Source organism: Lissotriton helveticus, chromosome 10 (genome assembly GCF_964261635.1).
Source record: "Lissotriton helveticus chromosome 10, aLisHel1.1, whole genome shotgun sequence".
In the NCBI taxonomy this organism is placed as follows: domain Eukaryota; kingdom Metazoa; phylum Chordata; class Amphibia; order Caudata; family Salamandridae; genus Lissotriton; species Lissotriton helveticus.
This window is the reverse complement of record NC_136071.1, coordinates 613759175-613774169: the sequence shown is the minus strand read 5'-3', so window position 1 is coordinate 613774169 and position 14995 is coordinate 613759175. Positions and strand designations below refer to the sequence as shown.

At 40.5% G+C, this 14995-nt stretch overlaps 1 protein-coding gene across 1 annotated transcript in view; it reads right to left on the bottom strand.

Annotated features, from left to right (window-relative positions):
- The window catches only part of LOC144784068 (uncharacterized), a 1315621-nt gene that overhangs the window by 411169 nt on the left and 889457 nt on the right, over positions 1 to 14995 (bottom strand). The window contains exons 46-48 of the mRNA XM_078662758.1: positions 8209 to 8340; positions 5405 to 5554; positions 1242 to 1358 (exon numbers count right to left, since the gene is read on the bottom strand). Of these exons, the coding sequence (XP_078518884.1) occupies positions 1242 to 1358; positions 5405 to 5554; positions 8209 to 8340 (399 nt within the window). The remainder of the gene's footprint in view (positions 1 to 1241; positions 1359 to 5404; positions 5555 to 8208; positions 8341 to 14995) is intronic.

Genomic DNA, 14995 nt, shown 5'->3' with positions numbered 1-14995 from the left:
GTATGTGTCAAGACTATGCATTGGAATATACATTAAAGCTAAAAAGAGACTTTTTCCTGACGGAACTGTTGAGATATATAAGAGCTGATGAAGACAGTCTTTGAAAGAGTAACATATGTTGAGTATTGACATGTTTTAAGGTAAAAACATGTAGTGCAGAGGAAGCATAAATTGCTGTGGATCAGACCAGGGAATCTGAGGCAGGCAGGTAGTATGTCTGCGTAGCTCTAAGTGTTGTACCATTGCACTCAGCGATGTGGAAGGGCTCCCACAATGAATGGAAGATGATTAGAGTAATTATTTAATAGGTAATAAGCAGGTGGATGCAATTGAAGGGACTTTGGGCCGGATGTGCAACCATTTTCTTATCACAAACACTCAGATTAGATATTTTAGCGATTCAGTAAAATGTAACGGAATCGCTAAATGGGTTTGGGAAATCATAAAGAATTGTTACATAGAAGGTGCGTGTTTAGGACATCCCTTGCCAATAGCAATTTCTTATAGAATATATTAATGTTTTTCAATAAAATCTGGTCGCAAAACATTAATATTTTAACTGCACCAAAGTGGAGGTGGTAACCCATTCGCAAACTGGAAAGGGTCAGCAAGAGACACCTTCTCTTTGAGAATGATTCAAAAACATTTTTAGGTCTAGGCAGTGGTTCCTGGGACCACTGCCTACTCCTAAAAACGTTTTACAGACTTTTCTTATTTCTAAACATTCTATTAGCCTTTAAGGAAAATGGGCCGCATTTTAAAACGAATTGCTTTATTTAAAGGCAGTCACATGGTGGTCTAATCACCCCAGCAGACACGCATTCCTGTGATGGCAGTAAAACATAGTGGGTCGCATTTTTTAACCTTCCTCATTAAAATTCATGAGGTAGTTCGAATTGCAACCTTCTGGTACAAAAGTTGTTTCGCAAAATATAATAGGATTTGCAAAAGTTGGTGCACAAATTGCAGCCACTTTTTTGTGATTTTTAGCTTAGTACATATATCTGGCTTCTATGCCTCCTTAGTCATGCATAATTATGCACCACACAGCCATTTTTCTAGTCACAGCAAAAGCCAACAAAATGCTATCTCAAGAAGTAATAATGAAGAGTCTTGTCTACTTGCACTAGGTAAAGAGGCACCCAGGGCTTCTTTTAGTTTGTCATTTGGGCATGTTCAGATGTACTATTTAATGGTTGGTTCTAAAAAACTAAATAGATCAGTTAAAAGAGATACAGTACCTGTATGTCAATTCTGTCTTCAATTAGTAAAGCCTTGAGTGCTTCCAGATTGTGTGTGAGTTGGTAATTAAGCAAGACATGATCCGCCTTTTGAATGAAGCTCAATTCTTCAGTGATCTATCAGAATGGAAAGAACAGGAGAAAAAACCGAGGCTTTAGTTTAAAAGAATGATTGCAGTCCTCGATGTCCAGGTGTAATGTGAACAGGAAATTAATAAAAGTGTGTGAGTTGAAGAACTTTTTTCTGTTTTGAAATCACTTAGTTTAATATTTCATATTTCTATTGCAGGAACAATGAAAAAGCCTCTCATACATACAGTCATGTCCATATTTTGTTTGAAAATTTTGTAATTCAAGTTAATTCAATCTCTTTGCAACTGTGACTAGTTGAGGACCAGAAACACCAGAAGTTAGTTAAATTGTTTATTTGAATTAGGGGCACATTTGCCATGTCACACCTTACTCCCAGGATACCTTGTTCCCTTAGCTTCCTCTTATCACCCCGTCAATGTAGTACCAACCATATTCCTTCAAAGTACATATTTAATTATAGGATATGCCAACAGGCCAAACGTGTTAGGCTCACTTTGGTAAATCACTGTCTAGATCTGTAACTAAATTCTTTACATCGTTGGCATGGAAAACACGAGCAACTGTAAAGGGTTATCTCATATCAAGAAAACATGCAAATCAATAGGATATGCATAAAAGTCTGGGAAAACTAGAGCAAAATGAATGAGTCCACATCAGCCCTAATTCAGGAAGACTACTGGCTATAAAAAAGAGCTGTTAGCCAACATCCCATGCAGCCCATTATTGCATGAATATATGGTGGAAATTCTTTCACTAGCTGAACCATACCTAGTTATAATTACTCCTGTGATTCAACGCTCTTGGTTTCTGAGAATCAGATTTGGGCCAAGATTTACAAAGGTTTTGTGTCAGGTTTGCGTTACCTGTTCAACGCAGTCCCAGCGCAAAATCTTTTTGGGGATTTACAAACCAATGCAAATTGTAATAGTTGTAAGAGTTACTCTTCCTCAATGGAGCATTCATGGGTGCCACTTTCGGTGATCCTGTGCTACCACCCACGGTTTTTGATGCAAAACCCTATCTACTAACAATAGAGACAGGGTTTTGCACCAAAAATTAACACCACTTGAAAGCTGACTTTACAAGGATAAATGTTTTAATTGCTTCTGTCTCCTCCGACTTTGCATGAGTACTACACTGTACAAGCACACTTACAAAGTAGGAAAGATTGTAAAGTCAGCCTAAGCATAGCACTGGAAGGGTACCTTTTCAGTTCAACATCTGTTAGAATCATGCAGACACCTCTGCACTATGGCGCTCAGATGTGTCCGAGACGCTTGTAGCATAATTCTGCGCCGTCGCTAGGGAGGGGAGTAGAGTGCCAAATCTCTATAGATATAGTGCTGTCCTCTCTCCCTCTCATTTAACGCAATACAGTGAATTTTGGTGGTGTGCTGTGTTGCATGAGAGCTTTGTAGATCTGGGCCTTGGGCTCTTAATGATATGTCGTACCAACATTATACCCCAAAGAGAGAATCAGTGGATCATGTGACTGCATCATAGGAGAACTGAAAACTCCTTATACTTTTATACTTTATGCTACTTTGCACAAATGTGATCTATAAAAATACCTTCTGCCTTTGTTGAAGCAATATCAGGTTGAACTTTGTTAAGATGCATTCGCTCTAGTCAACTATCAGGCGAGACCTCAGTTTTTTTTACCAGTATCAGAATGTAACTAGTTCACATGGTTGGCAATGAGACAGGGGGTCCATCAGCGGCTGAAGAATGTTTAACTTTTAAAACATTTTAGCAAGAATGAATGTGTCCAGCTTCGTTTTAATAATGCACGATTTTAATGTTTGTGTTGTATATTGGATTTTCTTAAGTTGAGACAGTGAATTATCTTCCACTGTGGCAATTTGCTTGGCAAGCTGTTATTAGAAAACCTTAATCCTACAAAATTAACCTAAATTATACATTCGAGAGGAGTCCATGTGTTTCAAAAGGTACATTTTATGATACACCTACACCTCAGTAACACGACCTTGGGTTTTGCAGTATTTTGGACTGAATTATTGGAAACCAAAGGTGAACGGTATGTGAGAGCTGGAACTAATTAAGTGTTAGCCTCCGTTGAAGTTGGACTCACCGCACCCCCCACATATTTTTATATGAAGCTTTAAATTGCTCCTGTTATGGCCATCAATTTCTGGTGCAAGTTTGTCCAATGAGCATTCCAATTTAATTACTTGTCAATAATAACCCCTAGACATGTATAACTTGACAAATGCACAATGTTGCCAAAATATTAGTGAGACTTGACATGTGGGAAGTGACACTACACAAGACGTTAGTGTTGTGGGCAGTTCTTGCTTTTCCACCACAGTATTTAAACGCAAAATGTCTACTAAAACCGTGGACAACGCTACCTCAGGGAAGAAACATTGGGTGCCCTGGTGAAATAGTATGAATATAGCAGATACTATAATGCCTTGTAAAAGGATGGGGAAAAAAATTCTAACCTCTAAACTAAGCCCTACGTGGTGAAGGAAATAATCCATGTTGAAAATCCAAATTAAAGGAAATAAAACTAATTCAAGACAACAAAGACATAATTCTTAGTCAAAATTTTGGTCATGGTGAACAATTTGCATTATTAAGGGCTGGTATCTTATCATTGAGGTTATTTTTTCATATTTTCTTTTGCCATATAGACTTTTAATTATTCACACTAACAATAGGAAACAACTTATCCGCTACTTCAAAACAGAATATCTCAAGTACAATTTGTATTAAGTGTGATAAAATACAATTATCATAATTCAAATATATTGCTGAATGCAATCTAATTCAGGATGGGTGTCCTTTTCTAATGTTCTTTATGCTGATTAATATTAACTGCTATCAAGGATGTTATTAGCCTGAACTTCATCTACTCCCTCAGACGTCCTTCCTGTAACTAAGGGTAGGAAAAATTCATCACAGTGAGTGAGTGAATTTAGCCATTTCTAAAATCTTCATTGTACAGACGACTACTCCGTGCAATTGTATGTGAAGCATCGTGGTGAAATTTCCACTTAAATTTTTATAAATTCAAGAAATAAAATTAGATGCACTGAAAAGGTTACACAACATGAGAATGTGTATAGTGAATGTTCATCCCTTAGGGCATCTTGGCATTGAATAACCTATGTTTACTGTTTTCCAAACTCCATAGGTCTCACTTAGGGGTCTATTTGAATGGCAGGAGGACCGCCACCACCCGTATGGCGGAGGCGATCCGCCCGCCATTTCCATCTACCTGCCTAACATTTCCCCCTGCCATATTACGATGGGGGTGGAGACCCAGGTGGACGGAAAGACCGTCCGCCAGTTTTACGCCAGTAGGCAATCCACTCGATTGCCTACCATGCGAAAAAGACATGCAATATGGTGGCGGTGCCTTCCAGGCACTGCCATACATATTATGATGATGGCGGTCTCATGTCTTGCCATGGAAAGGTATGCAGAAAATGCCTTTGGGGGCCCATTGCGGGCCCCCAGGGTGTTAGGGAGTTGGGTGGTTGCACTTGGGGGGTACCCATGGTACCCCCCGACATTTGCATGCACAAGGTGGCAGGCACCATGTGGTGCCTGTCACGTTGTGCATGCCAATGCACAGCATGCCCTTTTAACATTGTGGTGGGTGCTGAATACAGCACTTCCCGCCACAATGTTAAATATACAGGATGCGTTCCACCATGGTGGCGGTCGCATCCTGATAGGCACAGCGGGACCGCCGCACCTCTTCAGTCGGTCCCGTTTAAGGTTACGGTATCCGCCCGCCATCATAATAGGCCCCCAAATATCTTTCCCAGGATGAAACACTGAGTAGACACACTTATGATTTGAACATCTCACCAGGAGGTCAACCACAGATCCCATGAAGTGATGCATTAGTGCACTGAGCCACCAGACTGGGCCAATTCGGGAAAAACATAGGCAAGCAATGCTTTACATTCTAGACCCAGTCACTGATTGACAATGTTTGCAACAACACACCTGTGCAGCTCTTTCTTTAATACGGACAAACTTGCCTGGCGCCTGTCTTCTTTACCGTAATCATTTTTTTAAAACAAATTCTGTACCTGCTTGGTATCCAGACTGAGCTGAATAAATCTTTTATAGCGATCTCCAATTTTTTCAGAAGTGACATCCACCAATGTTCTTGCAGGAATACCAACGTCGATGGCCGTCTGAATGTTATGCGTAAACAAAGCATCCAGTTCTTGCTTTTTCTGTGAAAGGTATAAATATAGGAAAGGGGAAATGTGTCTAGAGAAACAAGATCATACTCTTCATAGTGTTTACATGTAATACTCAATTACTATGCTCCACCAATGCGTTATCTACTTTGCGTGGTAAGACAACTCAAAGGGACAAATTTATAGTTTGGTTGCAGCTGAATATTCTATGATTCATAGAGAAAGTGTCATACATCAATTACAAAGTGCCTGAAAAAGTTTGTTCACCACATAATGTATTGGAGAAAACTATATTGGTGGAGTCTCCTCTAAATTGTATGCTTCCTACATAATTCAGAGAAATGTTACCACACCTCACATTAGGCCTTAGGTTTCTCATACACCTCTAGGCATTGTAAAGTTAGTCTAGTTGTTTATTTACAGTTAACGTTTATCTCTGACCTTAAATATGAAGTAAGTAAAACCTGCATGTAATAAAACAAATTTTTCCTCTAAAGACTAAAACATATTACACCCTAACAATCAGTAAACCTGGCTTAGCATGGTTAATCCAGTGTGAATAAAATCTTGTACAATTTCAAAGAAAAAAAACTATCCTCAACGTGGCCATTCCTATTCTAAAAGAGGCACGATAGGAAGCTATGGCTAATGCCGTGGCCCACAATGTTATATTAATCTACCCTCTATTTTTTTACAATTTTCCTTAAATTGTAATTTTGCTACATACTATTTTCTTTAATTTTGGGTGCTTAGCTTTTTTCACTCCTACCTCTATCCTTTTCCTTAACATTTTAGGACAACTCCTGCTACATACCCTCCAAAGCATTTGTGTGATTACAATTACCATGCATTTGGATGTATGACATTACAACGCATGCTTTTACCACGCATGCCTTTACAACGCAGTTTTTACAACGAAAACCTTTACAACACATAGCGCTTTGGGGTGCTGGATAGTGAATAGTTTAATTTACTATTCCAACTCCAGTCCCCGTGGACACTAGGGAAGGTGTTGGATAGTAAATTAAACGTATTCCCTATCCTAGAGCGCCCTCCAGCGCAATGCGTTGTAATGGTTTGCGTTGTAAAAGTTGCGTCGTAAAGGCACTGCGTGGTAAAAGTTGCGTTGTAAAGGATGTTTCCCAAGCATTTCCCAGTAAATGAATTACTAACCAAAGAAGTGAATCAGAAAGTTAGACGCACCAAAGATCAAAAATAAATTTACACTATAACGTTTTGGCATCTGTCTTCCTCAGATACCACAAGATTCTTTGTTCAGTTAAAGCTCAGTAATGAATGTAATTCACTTTTGAATTCAGAACCAAATCACCTCTAAGCTTCTCATTATAGATGCGTAATTTTTGTAGATATTGGTTTACCATCCTTATAATAGCCATACATTTAAACATGTCCTCTTGCTCTAGACAATCTATTTTTGCTTATTGAATTTCTGTATTTTCTCCTTTTATCAGGAGCACATACAGCCTTATTTTCAATTTTATACAACATGAATACTTATCAGCTCTGTGGAGCAAGCAGTGTGTATGTGGAGGGAGTTGCCTTACCATGTTTACCATCGCGTACCATGGACAGGTTTACACATAAGGGCGGTGCATGGTATGGGAGTTTTCTGGTAAACCTGACAAAAGAGATAATTTTTATGGCCCATTACCCACTAATTTACAGAACCTTACTTATCAATAGATTTAAAAACTGCCCTTTGCAACAACCGAAAAATATTGTATCAATAAAAGAAATGTCACTATGTGAATGTGAATACTATTAGAGATTATTTTCTTAAAAATGTAAATTGCATGCTCTGAGTCCATTAAATACTTTCTGGGTGTTTTAAATGTTAAAAGAGTCAGAAAATCTTCATGTGTGATCACAGTGCCATGTGTAATACTGCTGCACACTCATTACTAAGTATACGAATTATTGAATATGTTCCACAGCTGGACAAAAATACATGTTGACATTCTAGGATGATTTACAGAGGTGTGTGAAATATCACTAACTTCAAAATTATGTGAAAAAAGCCGGTGGAAATCCGAAAAAAACCTAGGATTCGGAGGACATTTTTCTGCAGATGTTACTCGCAGTGGAAGAATTTTCACAGGGCAAAAAGCTATTTTGCAGAAAAATCTTACACAAAGCTTTATGTAGGAAATTGTACCCACAGGCCATGCTGGCGAAACATCTTTTGCAATTTAATGACGTTATGAAGTCAATGTCCCAAAATGTTCCCATTTCGTTTACTTCTTATGCTTACTTGTTCATTTGTGTAGGTATTGTGTAAACCATGACTCCCTACCCTGGAACCACTCCTGTGAAACTGATGAAAAATAGGCATGCACTCCCAAATTTGTAGGTAGATGGACGTTTTGCACCAATGATAGATACCACACAATTTAGGTGAACTTTTTGGCCAGATCAACCATAAAAAGGTCAAGATGGTATTATAACAGAACTTCAACCTCACACGAGCCATAATCAAGTATTTTTCAATAAAATTAGCTTGCTTGAATTCCAAAATTTGCTTACCTCTACTTTTAGTTGTGCAGTTCAGTTTGTGACAGCTCATTATAAACTTAACACAGCAACTGCCTCCCAGTTCTAATATTACTGCCTTTTCAATTTGTACCACAATAAGGCCCATTTAAGTACTCTTTTTATACCATACTCACATCACTGGCTTTTAGAATCAGAAGCCCCTGGAGTGTGTTTTCATCAATGATGACAAGTGCTTGACAATCCAAGTTCACCTTGTTTATCAGCAAATATCCGGAGCCATCAATCTTTGTGGGAGTCCCAAGATCCTGCAGAAAAGAACACTTTTTAAAGCACGCTCACTGCTTTTTAAAATGAGTAATTTTATTTGTGTGAGAACACTTGCTTGGGTTCTTTTTTACCGATTACTTTTTCTGCTGTCAGATTTATGCTCAGATGTGTTTGGAAGTCATCTGTAAAATCCTGTGATGACATGCACTCTGTGGAAAATAATCTCTACTTTCCTGATTATTTGGAGGCTCCTTATACCAACTCTTTACCAGCAGACCCCAGTCCTACAACACCAATACCCCCTAGATCTTCCAATTCCAAAACATACCAGGACATAAAATATTAACAGGTTAGACCTACAATCTTTGTCAGGGTTGCTCCAATGATAGCATCAGGTCTACAGTCTTTAGCAATACTTGTTATGTTCATTAGAAACCAACAACCATTGGTTTTACCAAGCAGACATAACTCACAATTACTAAGCTAGAAGTGTGGGATTTGACATTTGTTCCACCATTGTATCTTCACAAAGGAATCAAAAGGAAGATGTCTGTCTGGTGAGGTTTCTTGTGAATCCTCCCCACACAGAATCCACTATTCCCAATGCCTTTATAAAAGCTTAGCTGTAAGAGCCACTTGAACACAACCAAGTCTCTTTTGTTCAGGACTGTTATACCTCCTGGGAGACTTAGGGTGTGGACATCCTGTCCCTTCAGGAGGCCCTCAGAGCACATCAGGGGCGGCTCTTCTGCTATGGCAGAGGAGCGTCGCCCCCGCTGCTCTCAGAGCAGAGCAGCAAAAATAAAATGATAATAACGTCATTATCATCATTTTATTTTCTGCAGCTGCGGGCTGGGTTGGGGCTAGGCGGGGCTAATGGCACAGGGGGAGGAGTGGTTTGCACACTCCCTAGGTGCACATGACTGTTTGGCCGGCCCACTTTGATTGTTCCCCACCAGGCTGCATTACACAGCCTGGTGAGGAACATGCAAAGCCTCCCAGTCCCCGTCTGGGCGCCGAACGACGGCACTCAGTCCAGTCACAATGCTGCATTGCAACGTTGTGGTTGGCTCAGGGGAGCATGGGAGCCGGGTGATTCCTGCTGGCGGGACTGCAGGAAAAGGCAGCTGAACAAGACAGAGGAGAGGCGGCGGCTGGCAAAAAGGTAAGTGGTATTTTATTTCTTTTTATTTTCTCCCCCGCCACCACCGTTCACTGCCAGCCGCTACTGGAACACATGCAAACTGCTGCAACTATCCCTGCTATGAAATACGCATATATTTAGCGCTGAAGGCATATGGAGGTGCTCTATTGGCCCTGTGGGATGAAGTGCCAAATGGGCACCCTGGAGGAAATTGCTGCACTCCTTAGAATTTCTTTGCATAGATGAGGGCCTGGAGACTGCAGGGCACACACAGCAATCACTGAAAATGCAACGTATGAACATCTAACTCATATGAGAACAGCCGGGTCACCGATCATTCAATTTTCACAGGGTTTGTTGTGTGCTCTCCTGGTGTTGTGGTCTAGCCACCAGGGCAGTCTTCTGGGGCCTAGTGACCCCTACATGTTTCGCTGAGGATTGCCTGTAGCTTTTCTACAGCCTCTGGCACTGCGGCTTTCTCCTGCTTAGCAGAAACCTAGCTGTAGGGACATAGACTTGCCTTAATGTCCAGCCCTGATGATCTCCTGTTCTTTCTGGCAGCAACCCACAGGGTCCTCCACAGTGTACAAAAACAGTGATGGATGGAATGCTTGAATTCATTTCAGCCACTTGTAATAACTCAGCTCCATCCCAATCCTCCGTTATTTTGCACATTATGTCACCTCAGTTTGGACCCAGCTATATGCAAATCAGTCTTCAACCAGCTCTCATCGGAACAGCCCAGCCCGAACTGCCAAGCTAGGCCGTCCCTAAACGAGAACACTAAGGACCCAGGACCGGCTTCACCCTAGTTATGGGCTCATCAGCTGGGTACTGCTTGGTTCCAGTGACACAGTGTGCACAGGACCCACATCTGGGCATACCCATCCCAATTAGTGCGACTTTGGGATGGGGCCTGAGGGATTACCGGTGGCTGAGAATAACTCAAGCATCCAAAGCAGGCTACTGTTGCTGCGTGCACCCTTCAGCCAACCACATTCAACCACCCAGAACGTCGGCTACTTGTAGGCTCACTGTGTGTCCCTCAAGAGCCCAGTTCCTTGGCACCCACATGATCATAGAAGTCCAAAGGACCTGCTCTTGCAAGGTTCCAGCAGGTACACCCTTCACTGCTGACAGATGGAGAAACAGATCTGTATCAGCTCTCATGAGAGTCCACAAAGGTCCAGGGTATAAACAAGTGTTCTTCAGGCTACTGATGGGGGTGCATCAGATTGGGATGATCCTTTCTTAGTCTTTGCAGTCGCCTTCTCTTCTATCTGAGGCTGTGCAGGGGCGTAAAAACGGAAGTGAAGTTTTCTTCATTTAGAGGTGTGATGAGTGTTGTCATTTAGTGATGCTCCCTAGCCACCAAAATGGTAGTTCCCATGCTCTTAAATGGAACCACAACTGCTCCAGTGAAGGCAGAGAGATCCCAGTCTGCCTAGTGGGGATCCCTAAAGGTGAGGGATCCTCCTCCAGTGCAGTGGAAATCCTAGCTTTTGCAGATCTGGCAGGCCTCTTAATTTTTTTTTTTTTTAAAGAGTTTTATATAGTGCGAACTAGACCTGAGACATCGGGTATCAGAGCGCTTTACATGAGCACCAGTTTCGTTACAGACGGACACATTAATTTTTGTTAGGCACACGAAGATTAAAGGATTTGCCCAGAATCACAGGATGTTGAGCGTCGTTGCCGAGACTCGAACCCGGTTCCCCATCTTTGAGGTTCACAGCTCTAAACGCAAGGCTACATCCTCTCCCCTAGAATTAGACCTCAAGACAGCTACTATGAGTTGCAGTTGCTTAACAATTCGTGAGATATTGTTTTGTATATCATAACATTGACAGTTTGCATTTGTTACAATTAATTGGATGAACTCTGCAATCAGGTCATATTCATCCAAGTGTGTTTTATTTTTTAACTTTTCCAAGCTTACAAAATTGAACTTGAATTTAGTTTTTTGCATTATAAGCAAGAGTCTAATGTGCTAAAAAGCCAGGACTCACTGAGATTTTTGCACTTGGTGTGTGGACACTCTTCAACTTTACTTTTGCACTTTAGACATTTTTGCTTGCATAATGAATGCGTCATATGTGTGAACTGCCCTAACTATAAATGCAGACGTGCCTTATAAGTGGCTGACCTTTGTTTGAAAACAATCCACGTTAGGGCAAATCGTAAATGACTTTTTCAGGAATCTTGACTTTGTGACCATTGGCACATATTGGTATTCTTTGCTGAAAACATCTTAAAATTGCGAATAGAAGTCGCCAGATTCATCATGCCCCTGGTCAAAAGTCTCACATACGACATGCGGGGGCACGTGTCAACTATGGTAGTTTGAGCAAAGAGAGCACGTTTGTAATATGGAATCCAAATATGAAAAAATGTGGAGTAAAGATGAGTGAGTAACATTGCTTAATTTGTGAAAGAGTAAGTGCTGAGGCCCAATGCTTTGCTTGGAAGCTTGCGGTCAGTGCTATCAAATGTTGACCTGCCAAATACCCTGGCTGCGTTGTCTTGGTTCTACCTCACGCCTCTTCAATTCATCACCAGAAACCCTCCGCCCCTTAATCTCACTCTTGCGGCTTATTTTCCATCCCTTTGTTCTCCTTTTGTCACTGTTTTCCCACTTTCTCTTCTTCCTTTTTTTGCCTTTTTTGTGTTTTTCTCTGTCTAGTTCTGGATAAGTCTAGTGAGGAAAGATTAGTACTGGCCCCCAAATAAAAGTACTGGTGGTCCCCACCTGCAAACACCGGCTCAAATTAAGCACTTCTGAGTGAACATCTTGTCTTCTTGAAGGGCAGGGCTACAACAAGAGGATGGTTACTCACGCCCATCTAAAAACAACTCAGCTGTTTATTTTGTAACTATTTGAAGCCGGCACCACAGTCATACACCATTGGTTCCCGTTAATCATTTTAATGTCTCGAACTACATCAACAAAAGATGACAAATACAAATTGCTGCTCTCAGAAGCTATTCTTCCATCAGTCCCTAAAAGGCTGTGGAATAAGAGTTGTTTTATTCACCACAATTCACAATAAACAAGAAAAGAGCCTCAACGAAAGCCACGCTGCCAAAATAAGGGTAAACAATACTTGATTCAAGAAGGCTCAAGAGTTCATTAAAGTTAAAAAATGGATTATTGTCTATCAACGGCGTACATGAGTAAGCCCTGGGGCACAGAGTGTGAGGATAAACTACGCTGGAGGCGCAGTTTGGATTACGTCACCATGGGTGGGTGCCAGGGTCCCAGCTATCTGTAGTGCTGCAGACTCAGTGGCAGCAGTGCTCTTTGATATGAGGCACTCATTGCATCCCCATTGTGGCTGTATTTTACTCATAAACCCCAGGGCATGAGGTTTGCAGAGTCCATTCTTCTTGCATGCAATAAATCCCATTGCAGCCTTGCTGGGCTATTACGACCACCATGATATCCTCCACAGCAGCTTTTACATCTTGCAGGTAAATCTGCAACCTATGGTTTGTAGAATCTATAAATGTATGTTCCTGTGTTCCAGTATTGCCCATGCGGAAGGAGTACATTCAAAAGGGAGTGGTACTGGTGTAGTGCTTTCATACATTTTTGTTGAGCTTTAGTGACTTTAATTTTGGGGAAACGCAGAGTCCCTTTGATTCGATCCACAACTGATGGCTTAATGTTACATTTTTAACGCTTTCCTGCGTGATGTGTGCCATGGTTGGTGGCATATCTGTAGAAAATAGTTACCAATTCCCAGATTAAAACACTTACTACTTCCACCAAAGAACACCTGGGTGGTACTGGCAAAATGCCCGGGACGTAGCTATCATACGGCCAGCAAGTGCAGTGGGAGCAGGGTTCATTGGTGTGATGGGCCTATTGTCACAGATTAGTGGTTGTTTTTACAACTGAAACAGGGGATACGTGGCTTAATGTTCCTGCTGGCGTTAGGACCCATGGTGTTCTTGCTATGTCATGGATCTATTGATATCTCTTACTCTGATCTCTGTCCGCAGCGCCTTGATGCCCCTGGGCTAAGTTCACGCTTTATAAGACTTATATTCATTCATTCATGGATTCTGTGTAGTGGTCCATATTTAGTGCACTTATTGGAGGGCCCGTTGCAAGAGTACTAGGATGGTCTCTCTTACATACTGAACAAAAATCACCTTGAGCTGAGTCACATGCCGAATAAGAAAGTCAATATCTGCATGGGGCCAGCCAATGCTGTGAGCGAAATCTTGAAGGCACCAACCAAAGTAGTGTTGTGTAGTACCCACTAATCTGTAGGACCTGCGCATTTGTGGACAACATAATCCTTGGGTGAGGTGCTTAGACTGATTCCAGGCACCCCTGCAGTATATGTTGGACTAGAGACCAGGTAGCTCACAGTGCCACCAAAAGCCCCGCTAACCCAAACACGGAGCAAATTATTTCTTGCAACCTCTGAACATGACAACCCTGACCCCTCAGGGGGTTCAATGATAGAATATCCCTGTCCAAAATATCTATGTTCTAAATATTGAAAACAAATATAGACTACAAAAATATCGACTCCTATACCTAAACAGGTAAGTACAAAAATATCGATGTAAAAATATATATTGATTTAAATATATATATAAAATAACATAATATATATTAAATATATTGAATATTATGATTGATTTTAACAAAATATATAAAATTTAATATACATTTTACAAAATATAACAAATAAACGTAATTAAAAAAATAAACACACAAACGTAATATTGTATATATATACATATATTCACTTAAAAATAATTAATAAACTATTATCTTTACTTTAGTTTAAAATTATATAAAAATATTATATATATGAAAAATGTAAAATATAAAAAATATCATTCTAGACAAAATTAAAATATTAAACTTTAAAAAAATTAAACTTAAATTGCCCAATACAATAAGTGCAACAGTAGAGAAAGTGTTGGATAGCAAAATAATTAAATTTACTATTCAAACTCCAGTGAGTTCAAGAGTAGGGAAAGTGTTAGATAGCGAAGATGTAAAAATGACTATTCCCACTCCAAAGAGTGCAACAGTAGGGAAAGTGTTGGATAGCAGAGGGGTAAAAATGAATATTTCCACTCCAGTAAGAGCAACAGTAGGGAAAAGTGTTGGATAGGGAAGATGTAAAAAATTATTATTCCCACTCCAAAGAGTGCAACAGTAGGAAAAGTGTTGGATTGCAGAGGGTTAAAAAATACTATTCCCACTCCAGTGAGAGCAACAGTAGGGAAAAGTGTTGGATAGGGAAGATGTAAACATTACTATTCCCACTCCAAAGAGTGCAACAGTAGGGAAAGTGTTGGATAGCAAAGGGGTAAAAATTACTAATCCCACTCCAGTGAGAGCAACAGTAGGGACAGTGTAACATAGCGGAGGGGAAAAACTACTATTACCACTCCAGTAAGTGCAACCGTAGGGAAAGTGTTGGATAGCGGAGGGGTAAAAATTACTATTCCCACTCCAGTAAGAGCAACAGTAGGGAAAGTGTTGGATAGCCAAGATGTAAAAATTACTATTCCCACTC